At 42.5% G+C, this 22598-nt stretch overlaps 1 protein-coding gene across 1 annotated transcript in view; it reads left to right on the top strand.

Annotated features, from left to right (window-relative positions):
- The first annotated feature begins 1447 nt into the window (after positions 1-1447).
- Positions 1448-22598, top strand: part of GPR39 (G protein-coupled receptor 39) — a 72690-nt gene continuing 51539 nt past the window's right edge. The window contains exon 1 of the mRNA XM_041473370.1: positions 1448-2315. Within this exon, the coding sequence (XP_041329304.1) occupies positions 1448-2315 (868 nt within the window). The remainder of the gene's footprint in view (positions 2316-22598) is intronic.

Genomic DNA, 22598 nt, shown 5'->3' with positions numbered 1-22598 from the left:
AACAGAAGTGCATAAATGATGCATAGAAACAGGTGCTGATTATCCTGTTTGGGGCATCTTTTTGTTCATTGTGTACTTGGGCTGCTGAGGTACAGTGATAACCACTGGATGTGAGGAGACTTTTAATAAAAATTTCCTAATGTTTCTCTTTTATCATGAGCTGCAAGTGTCACATGAGCTTGTCTAGTTAATAAAAATCACTTTGTGAGCCCACTGCTCTTAGATTTGGCACTGGAGCAGATCACTGTACTGGGCCCCTCTCTATTACAGCTGCAAAAACTGTACTGTCATTTTGCATTGTAATTTAAAAGTTTCCTAATCTATATACACACCCTCTAATTAAATGTTTCCAGGAGTTACCTCGGGAGCCTTCAGTGCTATGGTTTGAAAATAAAACTAAAGACAGCATTAAATTCTTTCCCCCTGGGGTGAGACCCAGGAGGAGGAAGAACGTTTGCATCCTTGCTACTCCAGATTATTTGAAAGCATTGGCACAACTGGGATTACTGACTTGGTTATTTCTGTTATCTTACATGAGGAGATGGAAATTTGAAGAGAAACAATCCACGTGTCTAAATCTAGAACTCATCTTATTTTATAACTTCCAAGAAGCCTCTTTAGAGTCTGTCTAAGCAGTTATTTTAAGAAGCTACCTGTTCGTTAGCAGCAGCTGAAAACCAGAACCTCCTGTTGATGTAAATCAGTCTGTGGCTGCACAGGCTCTATAACCAGCACGGCAGATGCGAGGGCTTCATTAAAGGAAATGTGAAGTAGTGAAGCATGTGGGCAGTAACACACACAGCAGTGAAGTCTGAAGCCCAGGCAATGTTAAACTCATGAGGAGATACTTTCTCTTCAGCACCACTCACACACTCAGCCTGACAACCAAACCACAGTTTTGGGAGAAACACTTCTTCCTGTGAAAGGAAGTGACTTTCAGATAAGAGGGGCTTGCTTTTTTTATTTTTTTTCCCTCTCTCGAAACCTGCTGTGCTGTCAGTGACTAAGGATAGCCAAGATTTTGGTTAATGGTTAACAGAGTTAACCACACAGACTCTGACTTCTGCTGGGGCCAGCACCAAAAGCTGCTTTGCGTGCTGGGGAACAGGCGAGCGTGGAAAGCAGAGCAGCTCACACAGTGAAGGGCTGGAGAACAGAGGCTTCACCCTGTGGAGAAAGGAGGAGGAAAATCCGAAAAGAGCAAGAGGTGTTTGCCATAAAGAAAGGTAAGAGCTGAAACATTTTCCTGTTTAACTTACTGACTCAGAGGCTGTTGCTCACAAACCAACAAACCCCACAGGTGTGGCTGGTTGAGACACACTCGTTGGACCTGACTGCTCGGACATGTGTGGCTCGGGGAGAGGGGCAAGGTGAGGAAGGATCTGTTTGCTGTGAGCCTGAAACTTGGAGAGGCAAGGAGAGCACCTCCTCCACCCTGGGACTGCTCATGGCAGGAGAGACACCCGCTTCAGACTGTTCTCCTCTCATTGACCACAGCCACGTCCCGGAGTTTGAGGTGGCTCTGTGGGTCAAGATCACCTTGGCCTTAATCTACATCTGCATCTTTGTCGCGGGCCTCTTGGGCAACAGCATCACCATCAAAGTCACCAGGATCCTGCAGAGGAAAGGCTACCTGCAGAAGGAGGTCACTGACCACATGGTGAGCCTGGCCTGCTCCGACCTGCTGGTCATCCTGCTGGGCATGCCCGTGGAGTTCTTCAGTGCCATCTGGAGCCCCTTTTCCACCCCCAATGGCAACATTGCCTGCAAGCTCTACTACTTCCTCTTCGAGGCCTGCAGCTATGCCACCGTGCTGCACGTGGCCACGCTCAGCTTTGAGAGGTACGTGGCCATCTGCCACCCCTTCCGCTTCAAGGCCGTGTCCGGACCCCGCACGGTGAAGCTGCTCATCGCCTTTGTCTGGGGCACATCTCTCATCGTGGCTCTGCCCCTGCTCTTTGCCATGGGCACAGAGTACCCCCTGGAGATCATCGAGGGCTACCAGGGAACGAGTTCCTGTGTCAAACCTACTCCCAGGCACTACATTCCCGAGCTGAAGCACAACATGACCATCTGCACCTGCCTCTCCTCCAAGTGGACTCTGTTTCAAGCCAGCATCTTCAGCGCCTTCGCTGTGTACATCGTCGTGCTGGGCTCTGTCACCTTCATGTGCCACAGCATGATGAAAGCCCTGATGATCCACAAGAAGGGGACTGTGGCAGTGCAGGGTGGGCCAAAGCACCAGGAGCAGTACCTGAGGAAGAGTGAAAGTTCGGAGGGCAAGAGCTCCAGGAGACAGATCACTTTATTCCTGGGTAAGAGCCATGTCCTTCTCTGCCTCCCCTCCCTCCCCTACCCCCTTTCCACTTGGGAAGAAAGCCCAGAAACTTCAGGTTTTTTCTCACCAAGCTCTCCCAAAGGGTTTGAAAGTGGTACAAAATGAGGGATAATACTTTTGGTTGCGATGATACATTTCAAGAATCCTGATGTTTCTGTGTGTTTTTGGCTCTTTTTGTCATTAGAACAGGTGGGAGGGAAAAAGAAGGAAAAAATCCGCTTACTGTCTGCTATTTCTGTTGGATTTTATTACATGCCTACATGCAGCAATATGGGTGACAGGCTGTTGCAGCTTGACCTTTGGGGTAGCAATAGGCAACAGTTGCCTGGATATAAAGTAGCTCTACTTGGATGTTTTCCCACTAAATTACAAATATGAGTGTATTTAGTAAGGCTGCTGATGGGAGGGAGGGAAGACTGTCTTGCAAGATCTCAAGCTTGTCTCTCTCTGGAGGTATTTCCCTGCTAATTCAGGATGCTCCTTGGAGAGTTCTCAGCCTCAGCAGTTGTGGCTGTGTTGCATTTCAGCATTAAGGAGGCTGGACTGGAGAGCTGATTTGGTCTCACAAATTGCCATTGCCCTCTTTGAATTTTTTTTCCTCTGGTTTTATTTGAAGGCCTGTAACCCTGAAATTATGTTTGATTCTGATCTCTCTCGCCACATTCATCAGACAAAAAACTAATCGAGCTGTCATTCCACCAGCTTGGAATCTTTCTGGGCAGTGATCCATGCAGTCTCCACGTTTGTTGATAGTCTTACAGGCACCCTTAATCATGTCCTGGCTGCATTACTGTTAGTTCCTGTTTTGTTGGGTCGCTTATTATGATGCTGGATATAATAAATGAACCATCTAGGGTAGGAATGCACAGTAAACCAGTATTTCTGTGTTGCTTTTTGGTGCTCTGACTGATATGGCAGAGAGGGACTTGAAATTTGTGCATCTGTCCACTTCTACAACTTTAAGTAGATTATATTTTGTATTACTTTTTTCTCCTTTTTAGTATCGTTTTTTTCCCCTGAGGATCCTCTCCTTCCTCATCTAATCCTGCTTTTGCCATGGTCTGTGTCAGGCCATGAAGTGAAGAAATCATCTCCTCTCACAAGTGTGGAGAGGCCCCATCTGTGGTTTGTTAAGAGCTCTCTGTCCCTCACTCCAGTGTCAGGATGGATTTCTGGGGTTCAGGCTCAGCAGTGGAGCTGAACACTCCTGTGGCACAAAGCAGAAAAAGGGATCTGCTCTTGAAGTGCTGCCTGGGGGATCCTTAGATATGTGTGGATCTCCCTCCCCTTGAACATTACCACAGCAGCATTAAAGCCAAACCTAAGACCCAAATCCTGGCTAGGTTGAGAGGGGAAGGTAAATTGCCCTGACTTTTCCTCCCCTTCTTGATTATTCTTCCTGGTACTCCAGCATAGAATAGGAGATGCAGTGCTGCTTGCAAAAGTGCTGAATAAATGAAAGCAACTGGTTTGCCACCCTGTGTATCTGACACTTCCACTGTACTCTCAGTTTCTGGAGGCAGGAGATACTTGTGTGAATTCCCCAAAATTACTTCAGTGGCAAGACTCTTAATACAAGTCTTGCTAATTTACTTGGCTTGAGGAATAAATTAATATACTGAGGAGGAAGAAACTCTGGCATGCATTTCTGAGAACAATGCAAAGCAATTTAATTTGGAGATTTCATAACAGTGATGCTTTAGGGCAGTTTTAACCCAGAAGAAATGAACATATAAATTGTTTACAAATTGCTAAATTTAAATATTGTGATTTAGAAGTCCTCTTTGTTTTTCATTTAACAGATGGGTCAAATTAAAACCAATACTTGCACATTCACAGCATATTTCACTTTTAATGTGAAATGTAAATGACAGTGTATAGCATCGCGTCTTTGTACATCTAACAGCAATAAAAACAATTCAGCATTTTCTTCTGGTTGTTAAAAGTGATAAGTTCTATAAAACAGAGATTAAAATCATAAATCTGACTATGAGAAAAAGCTAAGTAGAGGATGACACCAGGAGGAACTAATGGTTTTTTAGTGTCATGTTATTGCGTGGCACTCGAGAACATTGATGGAAATTAATTGTAAATGTGGAAAGTGAAAGATTACTTGCCAGAGATGGCATTGATGCTTGCAGGAGGGGCTCTAGATGGGGTGACACCATTGCAGAAATTGGGTAGCTGAAATGTGTCTGAAAACACCTGGCTCTTTCATGAAATGCAAGCTTTTAACAGTGATTAAAACCTCTTGACCCACCCTGACAGGGATCAATTTAGTCTTTGTGGCTACCTGATCTTGTCTTTCTCCTATGGCCACCCAAATGGTGACAAGGTGCCACTGGGGACCTCTTGCTGCTCCAACACCTGAGCTAAGGCCCCTGAACTGTGGCAGAGAGCTCACAAGAAAGGGTAGATTTGGAGGGCATATATCTTATAATTATAAATGTTACAAGTGGATTGCAGCAAACACCGAAAGGGAATGTAAAGGAGGGATTCTGTAAAAATCAGCTCCAACTAGTGCAATAATTATAAATACTACAAAAAGAATACATCCATAGCTGAAAGTTAAGAATCTTTAGAAAAGTAAGTTAAGAATCTTTAGGAAAGTAAGTTAAGAGTCTTTAGGAAGTGCTGGAACTGGGAGAGGGGAGCAGTATGGGACGAGCCTCCACATGAGCTGCTGGAGGGAAAGCACCACCAGCAGAGCCCGGTCACTGGCCATGGCTACACCAACCTGGTCATTGCCCAGAAGCACATCTGTACAAAACCAGCTGTGTGGTTTGTTATCACACTGGGCCTGACTACAACAAAGTGAGTTCTGATGATCCCAGCTGAAAATGGGGTCGGCTCTAAAGCTTCAGTTTGAGCTTCTGCTAAAAGCCTTGATCATTTTGCATAAAGCAGCCTCAAGCCTACCACAGTACAGACATTGAAATAAGAGTCCATTTGTGCTGCTACATCCTCTTTCTTTGTATTATACACTTCCAACTGACCCTTTGGAGCAGCACTCCTCTGTTTCCACAGACCTGCTGAGTGGGGCTGCTGGGCTTGGTGGGTGCTTTGCCAGTTGACATCTGGGCAGCATTTTTTTTAATCTCCCATCTATGATGAAACATCTGTCCTTCCTGAGATGTTCCATCCAGAAAAGAGAAATATCCAAGTGATCTGGCAGCTATGGAAGTGTTGGTGGAGGTGCATTAAAGCAGTGCTGTAGCTGCATCAGTCTGCAGGAGCCAGAGCTGGTGCTGTACCTGCCCAGCTGGAGGCCCTGTTGGTACCATCCAGCACCATCAGCTCCTCTGGGACATGTGAGGCAGGAAATTCCCACTGCTCTTTCTTTCCCACCTCTACAGAACTGCAACTTTTCTGCTTTGGGACCATCTGATGTAGGATGAATTTTGCCTGGACAGCAGATATCCTAGAGCACTTTTAATAAACAGGCAAGGGAATTTGTTATAACCTACAGCAGTGCCTTCATCTGAGAAAGGCAGTGTAGTGGTGGTTTAAAAATTTTTTTTTAATGTGGTGTAATATGCTTAAATGTGTAAAATACACTGAGTGTCAACCTGAAGGCAGTGGCTGTGGTGTTTTCTGAGATGTGGGTGTGGTACAGACAGCTTCAGGGCAGGTCTGCTTTACAGGGCAACAGCAGCCAGAGGCTTTACTGACACTGGTGAGAGCCATGGAATGAAAGAGTGTCCCTCTCTCTAAGTGGAAGAAAAAAAAAGAAAAAGAAAAAGAAAAAGAAAAAGAAAAAGAAAAAGAAAAAGAAAAAGAAAAAGGGCAGAAGGGAAGGGCTGGAAAAGCTAGGCAGGAGGAAGTCAGACCTGAGCAAGGCCATGGCACTTTTTGGTGGCTGTTGTTGAAGCAATGCCAGGCTATTCTATAACAGCACCAAAGCCTCTGTAAACACCATGACCAGCTTTACTGAGCCATTAGCTGAATCTAGATGAAACCTTGACTCAGAGCTTCAAAGGATCTCTTAGAACTTCAGATGGAGCACCATTTTTCTTCCCATATACTGCTGGTGGCAGTTTAATGCTCTGCTCAGAATAAAGGTATTATGTGTAGGAATAGCCTCTCCAAAGATCACTGAAGAAGTGTACTTTGTAAGGCACTTGGCAAATTTCAGGAGGCAAATTACTTCAGAGTACTTCAAGTAGTCTTGAAAAATGCATGGTTGTCATCTAGATATGACTCAGGCACAGGGTAATTTGACAATAGACTTCTGTTACAGGAAAATTAGATGCTTCTTCATAGGCTGGAATTTGGCTGGGTTTTTCCCTACTGAAAAAGCTAAAGGTTAGGGATAGAACAAAAATGAAAAGAATAACCTAATTTATGAGATTCCAGAACACAGCTCCAGCCCACGTTCTTTAAATGCAGCTTCATTCACCTCTCTTGGTTCTTTTCTTTAATCATTCCATTGAGCTGCCTTTCTTCAGGCATCTTGTTGCAGACATGTCTGAAGATGAGTACACTGGATATGACTTTAATCTCTTTGTGTTTTGTATGGTCATTCCATCCATATGTTTTCCTGAGCAGGGCTTTGAATTCCACAAGTGCTCAGTGCACTGAAATGGGTGGACAGACCAACAGACAGGGCCTGACCACTCTGGTGTATGGGGCATCCACCCCCTGTAACTAGTAAGCTTTTTCTTTTAGGTCCTGATTCTTGGAAAAGTGATAAAAGCAAATTATTTTCCTGCTGGTGTTGGGTAAAATTTGTCTTCCTCTTCTCTGCAAAAGCATTAACCTGGTGTCAGTGGCAAAACCAATCAGTGCTGTTGAATGCTGGTAGCACAAAACTGAAGCTCAGCTATTCAACAAGTGACAATGGAAAGGCTGCATTGAGGGATGATGGCTTCTCAGGGCAATTGTGTACAAATAAGCTCCTCTGAAGAGAAGGGAAGTTTCTGTCAGTTAAAAAAAAAAAAAAAAAACACCAGGAAAAAAACCCCCACAGTAAAATAGACCCAATGCAAACTTCCAAAATCCAGACATCTGTATGTTCAGGTTTCCCACACAGCAATTTAAAAAGCAACATGGGGAGAGCCCAGCATAATTTTCCTCCCTATTGTACAGAAAGCAATTTATCTACTCCTGCTTTTAACTGGACTCATGTAATAGAAGATTGTGCTTTCAGCATAAGTGGACAGTTCCTTTCCTCCTACACTGAGGGATGGCAAAACAACACCAAGAGAAATAGAATTGAAGAATAGGGACTAATTGAGGCCAGCACCCCCAAGGTATTTAAGATTTTTGTAGTTTTAATGGAAAAATCAATGTGTGATTACACTTTACATTAGAGTACTTAAAAATTGCTTCAGCATGAAAAGTCTGCAGGTTTGAAAACAACCTCACCCTGCAAATACTGTAGTCAGAGGAGCAGATTCACCACTAATGTAATTCACATAATTCCCCTTATATGATAACTTGGCAGAGAGGATCTCTGGGGACACCTGAGTGCTGGTTTTGCCTGGGAAGCCCATGAGGACAAAAAGTGCTTTACTGGTGCTTTGTTAGAGTTGTGGCCACGCTTCTGTCTTTCACCTGATGCCTACAAGGAAGCTGGGATTCCACTGGTCTGAAGCTGGGATTCCACCTGGTCTGAAGCTGGGATTCCACCTGGTCTGAAGTTGGGATTTCACCTGGTCTGTAGGGACTTAACAGCTTTTGATTCTTTATGCTTCAGCATCTGTGTTGCCCAGATAATAAGTGCCCAACTAAGATTCCTGAAGTAATTCTGCCCTAAACTTACAGCTGCCCAGAGTCTTTAAGCCTCATTAAGGACCATTACCCGTGTTGGCCTTAATATTATTAATCTCTCTCTCTTTCTCTTACAAGCTATGGTTAATAAACCTAGTGGCCCTTGGTTCTTTTGGCACTCCTAGGTAAATGCTAAGAGAAGGAATCAGGGAAGTTCAGGCAACATCCCTCACTGTGCAAACTGAGCCAAGAAACAGGCAGGGGACTGCTGCCTTTGGAGTTGAGGACAGGCTGTGCCACCTCAGCTTCTGAAAAATACACTCTGTATCATGGCAAACTCCCCAAGACATGTTTTCTTACAAGTAGAAGCCTTGGGAAATGTCTTTTTCTTCAGAGTGGATAAGAAACCAGGAAGATTTATTTATCTCTAAGTGGAGTAACACAGATGTTGCTACAGCCATGAAGTGGATTGACTTCTACTGCCCTTATTCTTTGGTCAAGAGAATACTGTCTTAAGTATTAATTTCCTAGTTTCTCTCTGTTTTCTTGCTCTCTCTTCTGAGCAAGATGCTATCTCAAATGTAGATGGCTCTTGCAACTCCCCAGTTCCAGTAGGTAGGAGTTGTTTGTGGGAAGTTCACAGATAATTTATTGGAATCTTCACCTGTGAAAGCTAAATGCATTATCTAATCCTCTGTTGTTTCATATTCAAATTATACCACAGTTCCTGTAATTAAATCTTTTGTTTTCCTATCTGATGTTAGGGCCATTATCTTTTAACAATGATTGCAAGCCTCTGAATTTTAATGGGAAAGAACTTTAATATCTGTGCATTTGTTCGCGAAGCTTTCAATTTTGTGATTTATTATCTTAATGACACAGAGTGTCACACTGAGTGCACCCTCAGCACATCTGCAGGTGACACCAAGCTGACTGCTGTGGTTGACACACCTGGAGGACAGGATGCCTTCCAAAGGGACAAGTGTCCAAGGCCAGGTTAGACAGGGCTTGGAGCAGCCTGGTCTGATGGAATGTGTGCCTATCCATGGCAGGGGGTTGAAGCAAGATGAGCTTGACAGTCCCTTCCAGCCCAAATCATTCCATGATTCTGTGATTATCCCACATAACTTGGTTTACTGGAGGCAACATTTGTGTAAGAAACTGAGAACTGACCAGTATCTTAAAGATTTCTTCCCTTTCATTGTAGCAGGTGAGTTCCTAAACCATTGAAGATAAACAGACAAGATCTCAAATTCTATTTGGCACAATGTGCTGTAGCAGTTTTCCAGCCTTTTTTGAGGGTATCATAAGCTTATACTGCTTAGGTGAGAAAGCAGTTATCCTTCTGATCTCTGCTATTCATGGATGGTTAATATCAAGGCCAGAATATTATGGATTAAATTAGTCTGCCAAGAACCTTTTAATCTTATGAATTGTGACTTTCAAGGAAAGGTGAAACTGAGAAAGAGGTCTGGTACTGTGATGAGCTGACTTTTCCATATTTCCTCTTAAGCTGTCTGTAAGCTTCTCACTGTTGAATTAATTCCCTCTTAAAAGCACCCAGCATTTTTGTTCTTATCAATTTTTAGAATAAGGAATTTAAGTTGAAATGCAGATATGAGGTTTGAGTTGGGGATCCACCAGCAGGTGGATGTTGTTCCAGAAACATGCAGGGAGAGTTCTGTGAGTGCTCAGAAAGCACTTTACAACCACCTGCAAACAGGGGCACATGTGTAACAATTACCAGGAAACTAAACTTTAATCATCAGTATAAAAACAACAGGGGTTCATTAGAGGAGATAACATTTCTTAGCCATCCATCCTTGTCCTCAGTGTAAATGGCTTTTTTCCCCCTTGTTTGATTAGGCAGCATCTGCTCCAATCTCTAGCTGAACCTTGCAAAAGAGCTCAACCCCTTTCAGAGCGTAGTGTAAATATTCTGTCCCTGCTCATGCAGCATTTCTGCAAATCCACCTTGATTTGCTCCTCCATATATTATTGCCAGCTTGCTTTTTGTTCAGTGTAATGATTGTCTTACACAGCTAAATGAGCAGCCACTTCATGCCCAGACTTTTTGTGGTATGTCAGGTATGGTGCTGCTGAAGATGATTTTGATTTGAAGAAATATTAGAAGACTTTCTTGATTGCTCCTTCATACCCAAATCCCTGGAGTTCAGTATATACCTATGCCTTCTATTAGAGTGCTGTAACTGCAATTGTTATAGTCCTTTTACCCTAAGGCACAAAATTTAAATTGTGAAGCTCGCTGTTGTGGAAGCCAGATGTAAAAATGAGATCCTAAAAGAGGTTAAATATAACCTTGAAGGATAGTGCTGACAAGAACAAGATATAATCTCCACTCTAGAAACTCCTGATACTGCTGGCTACCAAGACCTTGTGTGAACAGAACAGGAAAATCCCTGGTTCCTTCTCCTGCAGATTTCTATGTGGGATCATCACAGAGAGAAATTAATGGGCAGATGAGTCCTAGGTCTGTCCCAGTATGTCTGCTTTCAATATGAAACTTTCTGTATATGCAAAACCAGGCGTGTAATCTGCCTGCCTTCAGCCAGGAACAGGAACATGAGCTTTTTAAGATGGTCGAACAAAATTTTTTAGTAGACAAGAGAAAAAAAAGAAACTGAAATCCTCTCCCTCAAATTTTGGTTATTTCTCCCCTCATCTTTCTGCCCCTAAAATGTAAACTTTTCCAGAAAAAAAGGTGTTAGTTTCTGGGTGTGTTACTTACCTCTGTTATGTGTATACCAAAATGTGTTTTGTTTGATAAACTCTAGTACTTGCTGATGCTGTAATTCCTGTGCCTCACATTGTCTCTCTCTCCAATGAAGACAACATTTGAGCTCCCTGAGTTTGAAAAGAACGCTGACATTTGTCCCATAAAGACACTGAGAATTAAGGTCCTCACCAGCTGAATCTCTTAGTAATGCTTAAAGATATGTATAGAGAAGAATTCTTAAATGTGCTGAGACTGAACTAAAAATCAGAATAAAACTTTGTAGGTAGCTAAAAGCTGCAGTATGTCAGCACCAGAGTACACAGATATTCAAACAGCCTTTCTTGTGAGCACAACTGCTAACATGTCGGGTTTTAACCATGAGATAAGAACCAGCACTGTGTGATGAAGGTCAAACAGAAGTCAAAAGCAAAGCACGCTGGTGCTTGCCCTTGTCCTTCAGACAGTGAAATTGCTAAAAGCCTTCTGACTTTCTGTCACAGGTTTACTCAACAGACCTTTCTGATTGCTTGAAAGAAATGCTTGTCTAAAATGGGTGAAATGGGTTGTCACAGGTGTTCATAAGATGGTGTTTAAGGGGTTGTTTTGTCTTGAAAGCCAAAATACCTAAGCCTTAGTGGTAGTAATGATGGCATCAGCTTTTGCCAAAGTGTGTAAAAGCATATATTGGCATTTTCAGACATACACAAACTTTTGAAATCTTAGATGATGATTCTAGAGGAGTAACTTAGCTACAGAAGTTTAATGGTTTAGAATAGATTTATTTTTAAACTTGAACTTTTGAAAAAATGCAATGTGTAACTACCCATATTGAGGTTGGAGGAAAAGAAGCTACCAAGGTGGCTGGAGAATGGAGAGACAGATCTTTCACAGAAGCTAAAAAGAGGTTGCATTCTTTAATGTAGCAATCAGAAGAGTACAGCTGGCTTATCTGTAAGTACAGGGGGGCAGTGAGTGCCAAGGAAAGAGGAAGATCTGGTTTGTACCCTGGTTTGAAAACCTTGCAAGAGGGATTCAGAAACAGCTGAGTGCAGAGTGACTCTGGGCACAATCAGCCTGATCTCACTGTGCAGTGGGTTAAGCCTGGCAGGCTAAGCATGCTCAGACACTGCCCAAGGAGCCCAGCCTGTTGAAGTCAGGTTGTGTCAAGCAGTTTGTAATTGCCTACAGCTGCAGAGCAAGAATGTTCCCTCCAGCCTGCACACCCCCCTCTTCAGCTTAGAGACTGGAGTCTGAAAGCTGTAGTACCCTTCATTAAGTCCACATTTAAAGAGCTTTAAATGCATGCTGACTATAGATTTGCTATAAAAAGAACCAACCAAAAAAATAGCAATAGAAGAGCAAAATGAGAAAGTTCTTCTGAAACTGCTGGTCTGGTGGGCACAAAGAGCCATCCCCTCTCAGCTGGAGCAGTGTCTGTGCAGGTTTGTGACTGTATTCCTCTTCTTGCCTCCAGTGCTTCCCTTGTGCCCTTTCTTGGAAATTTTTCCCCACCTGGTGCACTTGGAGGCAGCCTTGGGAACTCATTGTTTGAAGTTAATGTCTGGAGACTGAAGCTTTCCATTGGCTGGATTCCCTTCCCTTTCCCTGCCTCCTGCTCATACACACGTCTACTGAATTCTAAAAAGCTTTTTGATAGCGACTTGGAATTCAAATGTCCCCTTTCTATTTGTCTCCTGATCCAAGCCAACATCTGAATGCATTCTTTTCTATTACTAAAAACATATTGACAATTTAGGAAACATTGTCCTACAGTGCAAACACTCTGATATTACAAAATACTGCCATGTTCTCTGCATTGATCTAAATGAGAGCATTGGCACAAGAACTAATAGGTCTATAGGGGCCATGAATGAGTACAGACAGAAATGAGAAAATTTCTAATCATGAGAAGGACATGGCCAGGGACAGTTTTCCAAACAGAGACTGAGCCTGAACTCATTCAGTTTCTGGGGTACGGAATGTGATCATTTCTGCAGGTCTGTGGTGTGGTTGCCTGTGCTGGGAGTGGAGACACATTCTGGCCATAAAGCCAAGGACTCTGCTGGTTTGGAAGGAAAAGGTTGGAATGGAAAAGTCATGTTCGGTGCTCCTTGGTGTGGCCTGATTGACTCTGTATCCTCCTTTGAGAGACTGCTGAACTTGCAAGGTCTGGCAAGCCTAAGCAAGCTGAACATTTCAGATATCTTCCAAATACCTTTTGCCAAAAGGAAACTTTGAGAAAGGTGGCCTGGGACCACACAAGTCCCCCTTGGTGCACATCCAGATCTCTGCCTGTCGGTGAAGGAACCATTTCCTGCATGTTCTGGTCTCTGAACCAGGGGTAAGATATCCCTGTGCTGCTCCTCCTCTTGCTGCCCAGCTGCACTGTGCCAGGCTGCCCTGGTGCCCTCCTCCAAGCCCACGTGGCTGTCAGCCTCCCTGTGCCTGACGACTACCACTCAAAACCCTGCCTCTGAGCCCCTATCTCCACCAGAGAATTGCTTTAACCTTATCAAATGGAGGTGAAATTTGAAATGACTTAATGTTTATTTGCTGACAGGCAGGAATGTCCTCTAAATTGACTGTCATAGCTGGAACACAATGCTGTAGGACAAACTCACAAGCTCCTTCTGGCCTTCAATGAAACAATGTTAAGTTTGGGAAGTGGGGATATAATTTTGGCCCCCGTGGATATTAGGATAGCGTTCTCATTTTGAAGTTTTATACAATGAAGCTATATTTGATATTTGCATAATTCAAATAGATGAAATCCTCAAACAGGCACAGAAGACTAGATTTCATTAACTTGGGATGCAGCCATCCCCATCTTTCATGCAAATGGAAAATACCTTTCCTGTAAGTATGCTTTAAAGATTCATTTCTTTCTCTAATCAAGTGGTGAAATCCTACCCGTGGGAACCAGAATTGATTTCTTTTCCCTTCAGACTCGATATCATAGACCTTATTTGTGTTAAGTCCTGTCATGAAATTGAGGGTTAACCCTTCTGTGTGCTGCCAATCAGTTCCATGTGTTCCTGTTTTCTTCTCTGACATGCTGAAAATGCACATGGTGCAGTTGTCCTGCAAATGTAGCCGCCAGCTCAGGGAAGTTCTGCCTCTTGTCAGCAAGGATCTATTTCCACTGAATCCCTGACCTTGAGAGCTCGTTTTTAAATTTCCTCCTGGGCCTTGAATGCTGTAATTGATTACGGTTGTTTTGGTTTTAGTCTTTAACAATCAAGGTGAAGAATTGCTCCTGAATTTGTTAAGATGTCAGGAGGAAGGCAGCTTGCCCACACTGCGTGGCCAGTGTCAGGGAGCCACAGTGGGCCCCTGCAAGCCTGCCATGAAACACTGATCTTTCTGCTTGGCAGTGGAAATCACACAGGAATGCTCTGTTCTTGGAGCTGGCACTTGTGCCAGGGACCTCTTGGGGTATGAGACAGCTCCTCTGCATTAATTCAATTTAATAGGCATCAGTGGAAATTAGAGGTATTTGATGTTGGTCCAAGTAGTTTTAGGGAATAGTCCTTCTCATTATGTAGTCTGAGTCCCTGCTGGGACTCCTGTCCATGGCAGTGCTTAGGTGAATTTCCCTTTCTCCTTGCTACTGAATTTCCTGTATTTCTTTGTATGCTATTTTCTGGTTCACCTTCTTGGTAATAAAGCCCTGCATTTTATTTTCTGTCTTTCAGATATATCACTTTTCACTTGAATTGTCTTCTATTACTTGAAACTGATAGCCTGACCCCTTGGCCACTGGGCTTCATCCATAGCAGGATGCTCTGCTACATTATAATGAAAACTGCCTTAAAAATAACAAAAAAACCCCAAAATCTGAACCAAATGAAACCAAACGAATCAACCAAAACACAGGACCCCTCCACCCCCCCAAATTAAGAACCACAAAGACAAGAGGAAAATATGTATTTTTCTATTACATCTCTTGATGCTTCATTTTCTCATTCCCTTTGCCTTAGAACACAAAGCAGTCATTGGGAAGGGTTTCTTCTCACTCTGAAAGTGAATTTATGGTGTGTTCCTGTTTCTCCTGCCCACTAGCCTGTCCTGCAGAAGAAAGCAGTTGGTCAGAACGGAATGGCTCAAGAGAAGCCAAGATGACCTGAGTTTTCCCCTTATTGAAGGAATATTTTACTCTCTGATTGGCACTGATTAGCAAACACTCCCTTAAGTCTGTACATGTTGTGGTATTTGACCTTGGCATGCCTTAGGGTTCATGTGGCAACAAAATGTGACTTTTTGGCACCAGGGAGTGCTGAAATAGTCTGTGTCTTCAGATACCCCAGATGTGAGTATATGAACATATTTACATAATGTATTGCATATTTACATAATTTGACTCATTAGGAGTAGCCATTCTCACCAATTCCCTTGCCCTGTCTCAGGGCACGTTGCTCTCACTGAGCAGGAGGGTGGGTTTTTGGCTTGTTTGGTTTAGTCTTTAAGCAGAATCAGGCACCTTTTGGGAAGAGACCTGTCCAGCAAAAGCCCCAAGAGCCCAGGGAGTGGGGCAAACACGAGGCTTGCCAGTGTTCACTGGAGAGCATCACACTGAATTCAGTAGGGCTGAAAGCATTTCAGACTTTGGGTGACAAAAACCTTGCTGACTGAACTCTGCTGAACTCTGCTTTCAGGTCATTTCAGGTCAGGAATAATTGCCATCTTTACATCATGATTTTCAAATTCTTTATCCCTTGAAGCAGCACTGAGAAAACCAAGTGTCCCTAGGGTTCAAATCTTCTTTATTTAATTTTCCTGCTATTTTAATGTATCGATGGTTCTGATCATTTTTGCTCAATGTGGTTTTGAGGAGAAAATTCTGAGGCATGAAAAAATCTGTTTAAAGTGAAACATCATGCTTTTGATTCAAAGACTGATGTTCTATGGGAGGAATAGAAACAAAAGTCTCATGATAACCCTTCTGCTTTCCTGAAATAGAAAACCTGCCTAGTTAATGAATATAAATGAATGTATATTCACTTCCTTTTTTTTGAGGTTACTAAAGCTGATTAGCATTAGGGTACCACAATTTATTTAAAGCAGTTGAGTAATTATTCTGCTTTCTATCCTATGAACATGCAACTTATTTATTACTAAAAGTTTGGGGGCTTTTTAAGCATATCCTTGAAATAACATTGAGGACATATCTTTGTCATCATCTGAGTTTTAAATTAAGTTTTTTACAACAAGTAATTCTGGTATACAGGCAAAGAAGAAAAACTGGTCAATGCTATAGATATTCAATAGCCCGTGATGCATCGTCTTACAGGAAAGGACCTAAAATCCTTAGGCACGAAATAATGTATTGACAATTTGTGTTTACACAAGTAGAATTCAATATTCAGCATAATTAAATTAGAAATTGATAGCTCGAGCAAAACAAAACAGTTTTTCATATAAAATTTAACACGGGTGAAGCCACTTGGCTTTATAGTGACACCAGCTGGATCAGGGTGCTTTGGCTGGCAGTTATTGTCCAGCAGATCATCATGAAGTGACTTGTATGCTTTAGCCTTACCTGTTATGTTGGGCTAATGAGAATTTATTCCCCACTTGCCTGCAGAGGCTGTGCTGTTAGCAATGCCAAGCAGGTTAGGTTGCTCTCTCTAGGTCTATCCTTGCAAAAACTGCATCTTTTCTCTCCAACCACCCGTCCTCAGGGTGTGGAAAGAGGCAGAAAGGTGAGGTGACTCTGGCTGCAGTTGGAGGTGTTCAGGAGCTGTGAGGGTGTGGAGATTTTTCAGGCTTGTTCCTTGTTGTGCCTTCTTTAATAAGCTGGCTGTTGGACAGAAATACCTTTAACCTGGATAGAAGTTACTCACTAGGTTTACGTAATTTAAGGTATAACTGGAGTATTCTTTGGGCTGGGAGCACTTTATTTCCTCATGCTTGGTAGCTGTCCCTAAAGGCATGTAAAATTTTGTGTGGAGGAAAATAAACAATGAGATTCTTAAACACAATATTATTATTTTAAATGTAGTACCACCATTTAGTTAGTTAAATTAGTTTAGTTTAGTTAATCACTGAACTGATTAACTATCACTTCAGTGCAAAAATTCTATTTTGGGATTAATGACTAAAGGTAAAACAAATGAAACTGTTGATGTGAGCACCTAGCAGAGCAGAGTTTCAGTGTCAGGTTTACCTTCCCACAGGAACACACACACACAGCTTCTCATTAGTATTTGCAAGTTCTATGTAATACCCGGGGAGGAACATACACCACTTAAAAGCTGGGGGAAAATAAAAAAAGAATGTGCTCTGAAACGTCTCTGCTGATGCACTTGAACCTCATCTAAGGAGTATTATGGGACAGAAGAAGAAAAATTCTGCAGCTGGTGAACTTTATGGCAAAGTTGCATTTCATCCTCAGACCAGTTGTAAAAAGACAAGCTAAAATAAATCTTCTACATTCTGCAGGTGTGCAGAAAATTCATGAATAAAATTTAAATCTGCAAGCAACCTATTATGCCATAATAACAAGTTTAAAAAAATTCAAAGCACCTGTATGCTCCTCATTTAGAACCACCAGCTTCAGAGAACAATGACATCGGGCAGCCTCTCCTGAATTAGCAGGAGCAGTACTGAGTTATATAAATGTGAGTACTTCAGTGATGTAACTGAAGTTTATTTATCACAAAACAGTGTTTTGGAGCCCAGTCTGAGACCAGGGGCTGTCTATGCACTGTGCAGACAGGAACAAATAATTTCTGTGTCAAAATGAACAAAATCTACACAGAGCCAGAAAGAATGGTGAGAAGGAAATTTGACATATAAAGCTGATCTCCTCTAACGTTTATTAACAGAGCAGTTACATTTTAAGTGCATGTACCAAATATTTTGAAACTAGATAAGAAATGTTTATGTACAATAGAAAAGTGGCCCAGCTGCTTCTGAGAACCAGTGGCTCCATGACAACTGCGTAGCAAGTTTTAGCATTCCCTGAAAATGCACATGCAAGAATCTTCATTGTAACAACAATTATTTATGTTTGAAGAGTTCATGATTACCAGGAGCTCCAACATGTGTTGTTTTTAAGATGTTGATCATGGGTTACTGGATGAAAATGAGCTGCAGTAAGCTGTCAAAGGCAGATGGATTTGAGTAGCAAGAAATGCTGCTGGTAGACATTCATTGTCAGCCACCTCTGATGCTGGTGTTGGAAGATGAAGAGGATTATTTGCAGCAGCTTGTAGCTGCTCAGAGGAAAAATAACTTCTGTGTATTTGCAGATTAGACCAGACAAAGGCTTTGCTTCTCTGAAGAAAACTCCTTAATAGAACTTGCGCTGAGGCTCTGAAGTGCAGCCCGTTTGTATTTTTCCCTTGGCAGTGTTACAAAACCTCATCTCCCTGATCTGCATTTGAAGAGTCTTCATTTTTATCTCTTTTAGATATGGGACTTTTCCACTTTAAGCACTTCCTCTCTTTCATTTGAGCATGGAGCTGTTGGGAGGCTTTCTTTTTTCCATCTTGAGCCCAACTGTTTGCTTTATGGAGTCCCTGGTTTGTCATTGATGGGCAGTCGTATTTCCAGATGGACTGACTGCAGCTCTCCTGGGCGAGTCTGTTTTGTCTGACTGTGTCTTGGAGTAACACAGGGAGAGCCTGCAGCTTTGTTTGTTCATAGAGCTGCACATTCTGACACACTGGAACATTAAACTTGATGCATTTAGGAGGGTAAACATCCCGTGGCACATGGAGTGTAGGCCTTATGGAATCATAGAGTATCCTGAGCTGGATAATTTCTAATGTGCAGTTTCATGTGCAAAGGAACGTGATGGAATTAAGAGAGTGTAGAAACCACCCAGTTTAATTCAGGCACACCTCTCTCCACAGGTACAGCCACCTCTGGGAGTGATGTGTCACTTTAATGCTTGCTGCAGATATTTTGAACCTTTGAAAAGGCCGTCATCTGATGCTAATAGTGCAGGTTTTCTGAGCCCATGATATCCATATGTGAAGAAATTAAGCTGAAACCTCTCTCTCCTTTCCCCTCCTTTCTCTGTCTCCCACCAATATGCCAGTTCTGGGTCAATCAGCATGAACAAACACGTGGGATCTCTAAATGGGATAAAGGCATGCAGTTTACTCATGGCACTTGATTTGAGTCCAAAAATTAGTAATTAAACCGTTTTTGAAGACTGGTCTTCCTTTTTCCCTACCTGCACTCTATTTCTCCCCAGCTGGCTGAACAGCAGTGTATGGGTATGTACCTGAGATAATACAGGGAATTTCTTTGAAGTCTTCCTTGCCTTTAATTTAATAGTTTATTTGTGGAAAATGTGATTATATTGGCTGTGATTTCATAGAATTGTGGAATGTTTTGGGTTGTAATGGACCTTAAAGACAATCTCTCTTCAACTGTCTGCTATGGGCAGGGATACCCAGCATTAAACCAGGTTACAAAGAAAACCAAAATGCTTTGATTTTCTTTGTGCTTCTCCAGAATTGCTCCAAGAACTCCACATCATTCTGATTCTGGGGCCACAGAGCTCCAAGGGGGGTCCCAGGGGAGTGGAGTAGAGGGGCAGGATCACCTCCCTCACCCTGCTGCTCATGTTCCTTTTGATACAGCCCAGGATGTGGTTTGGGCTTTCTGGGACGGAAGTTCACATTTTGGGTAATTTTGAGCTTCTCATCAGCCAACTGACAGCCAACTCAATTTGACAGAGGTTGTTTTCCCCTTGGATGCTCATAAGACCAAAAGTGACTGCCACCACTTTATGCTTCAAAGACAGCATCCTCTTTGTAGCTTATAAAGCTCCATAAGCCAGGAATGTATTATGTGCATAAAATCTATGACTCTCTCTTACATCCCAGCCATAACAGGGTTTTTATGGCTCTTGTGCTCTTCCTCCAGCAGGCAGGACAGTTTCAGCAGGCTGAAAAAGCCCCAGGTCTGTTGACCAGAGGTGTGTGCACAGTGTGATTGAGGAAGGGCGAATATTGTCAGCACTCTGGTTTTGGAGCCCAGCCTAAGAGGAATTTTTAATTCTCTGGTTAGAGAAAGAGGTGCCAGCTTCATAAAGCTGTATTACTTCTAAAGGGTTACAGATGAAGATAATCTGAAACACAGTAAGTATTAAAGCATTGGACAGGAGAGGATTTTCTTTATGGGAAATAGCCCATCCACAGCATAGTAAAGATTTTATTCCTTTCATAAGTCTGGATCCTGAGTTCAACTAAAGCTTTTACAACCTCAGAGTTTTATCCTGCTGTCCAGCTGCCTCTGTTTCTTTTGGAGAACCAGTGAAGATTTTTCTTTTTAAAACACTTTTTCCATGCCTCACCACCACACACCAAAGTGTATGCATATATTTTGCTTACAGTATGGCCAGGCTTATTTTTTATTTAACTTGCTTGTAACTAGGGTTCTGAAATTATAGCTACTTTTAGCCCTTCACAGTTATGGAACAGCAGTTTTCTCACTGCTCAGTAGTAGCAAACTCTTTTCTTCCTCCTTCACCCAAAATAAAAGTAAATAGGATTAAATTTAATTCCCCCAGCCCCTACCTTAAGTTGTTCTGTCCCAATGACACCATCACTACAATTATATTTAACAATATAAGTTTTGCTCTTTACACCTGTGAAATAAACATGTTTCCTAGCAATAACTTTGCTAAATTTGTACCCCTTATACTCAGGGACTCTGCCCTCAGGTTCTCTGTGATTTTGCTATAGAAAAATTGAATGACAGCTTCAAATGGTTTAGCTGGAAAAAGAAGTACATTCCCAGTATCTTTTTCTTTTCTTTTAAAAAGCAGCAGAAATTATTTCAGTGGCACACAAAAAGATTTGTGTTGCAGAATAGCTGGAAAGCAGGTTTCCCTCCATTTGTATTCATGACAGCTTCTATATATTCAGCTATCAAAACCTATTATGAAGGGCTGTATTGTGGTGTAGATAGATTTTTATGCTTGTCATAATACAGATCTATAGGTAAATTTGTCAATGATTCACTGTCATATTGCTCTATTTCTTACAGAAAATATTCTTAATGATACCAAGCTATATATCTTTACCACATAAGAATGAATTTGTTTGGTTGCTCGGTTTTGAGAAGAATGTTTTAAATTAACAGGGGTTTTTCAGTTTGGAGCAAATTTAGAAACACCACATTTAAACCAAAAGTAATTTGCTGGGCTAGTTACTTTCTACATCCTGTTTTTTTAATAAGGTATGCACGGTCCAACAAGCTTCTTCCTATGACTTCCAGTGCTAGATTTTCCTTCTTCCCATTTATACCTGACTTGTACAAACCATGTAAGCAGCTTATTCTGGGATGGACTTTAACAGATTGATTTAAAAGTGGCCCTCCTTGATTCTTATTTAAGCTCTAGGCTTGAGCTCAAGGGCTGTCCTTAAAACCCAAAAAAGAAAAAAAAAATCTCTTTCTGTTTTTGGTAGAAAATCTCCAGGGGAAAGAAGTAATTTCTTCCATTTCTTCAGTGTTTTAGTTCTCATCCTGTCCTTCCTCCTGTGTTTCTCTATTCCCTGTTACTATCTGAAGTGGGGCTGAGTGTGGGGTGACCACGAATTTATAGAGAAGAAGCAGGAAGGAAAGGGATGGGAGGTGGGGAAGGAGTTTCTTTCCTCATCAAACAAGAGGTATTTATACCAACCATTTTGTTGTTTATTTATTTTGGTCACAAAGATTGGTCACAAAATAGTTCATCACTTGGGAAAAGGAAGCCTCAAGTATGTCAAGAAGATAAAGCCAAAAGGTATTTTCTCATCTGCAGAATCAACAGTGGAGGTGTGCCCTGCTCCTCCCACCCCATAAACAGCAAACACATCTAGGGCAGGGAGAAGGGAGAACTGAGGGCCCAGTTTTGGGACTCTCAGGGTTGTGGCACATCGGTGGTGACACATTTTAACTCCCACAAATACACAATAATGTCATTTCTCTGGTACCTGTGGGGTACCAGAAATCACTGCTGTGTTATCCTTGAGCTCTGACTAATTTCCTCTCCAAACATAAAAATTACATCAACCATTGACTGAGTGACAAACTCGGGGATGCCAAGAGGGAAAAGGCTGAAAGATGTCACACCCTCACAAGGAAAAGCCTGTGAGAGTGCTGGTGGTGCCCCAAGGACACCAGGAAACCTGAGTGTGTGCCAGCGGGGCAGCTCAGCCAGCACAGGCACTCACTGAGTGCTCTTTTGTCCTTGGCACGCCCAGAAAGTGCCTCTGTGGAGAGGGGAGATGAAGGAGAAGTTTTCCCAGCACTGGGGCAGGGTGACCTTCCAGTGCAGTGTCAGCCCTGGTTTCAACCAACACCTCTTGGTGCGCCTGAACCGAGCTGAGCTCTGGCGGCTGGCGCTGCCTGCCCCTCAGCAGGAGGCACCTGGGCAGCTTTGGCACCGGGGACTGGAGCTGCTCTCAGCCTGCTGCTTCTGTGACACTTCTGTGAGATCTCTGTGTCCATTTCTGGGTCCATTCCCCCCTCCTGATCACCCTCTTTGCAGGCTCCATCACTGCTTCTGGTCTAGGCTATGAGCACAGGCAAAAAAAACCCTACAAATTAGCTAATTTCTGAGCTAATTTCACAATCCATAGTTTCCCTGCTGAAGGTTTTGTGCTCTGAAGGAAAAGATACTAATCCAATCAGAGGAGCCTTTCTGATTCCATTTATCTGGGATTTTTCTGTGTTTCTTTTCCCAAATTGCCCTGCAGGTTAAACTACTACTCCACGTCCTCTGTTGTTCAGCTCCAAGTACAGCTCACATTATAGCAACAGCATTCAAGATGAACCCAAATTAGGTCTGTGTCTGCAAGGGAGACA

This window comes from Pyrgilauda ruficollis, unplaced genomic scaffold (assembly GCF_017590135.1).
Source record: "Pyrgilauda ruficollis isolate IOZ18807 unplaced genomic scaffold, ASM1759013v1 scaffold3, whole genome shotgun sequence".
NCBI classification, from domain to species: domain Eukaryota; kingdom Metazoa; phylum Chordata; class Aves; order Passeriformes; family Passeridae; genus Pyrgilauda; species Pyrgilauda ruficollis.
This window is presented reverse-complemented; position numbering and strand designations above follow the sequence as displayed.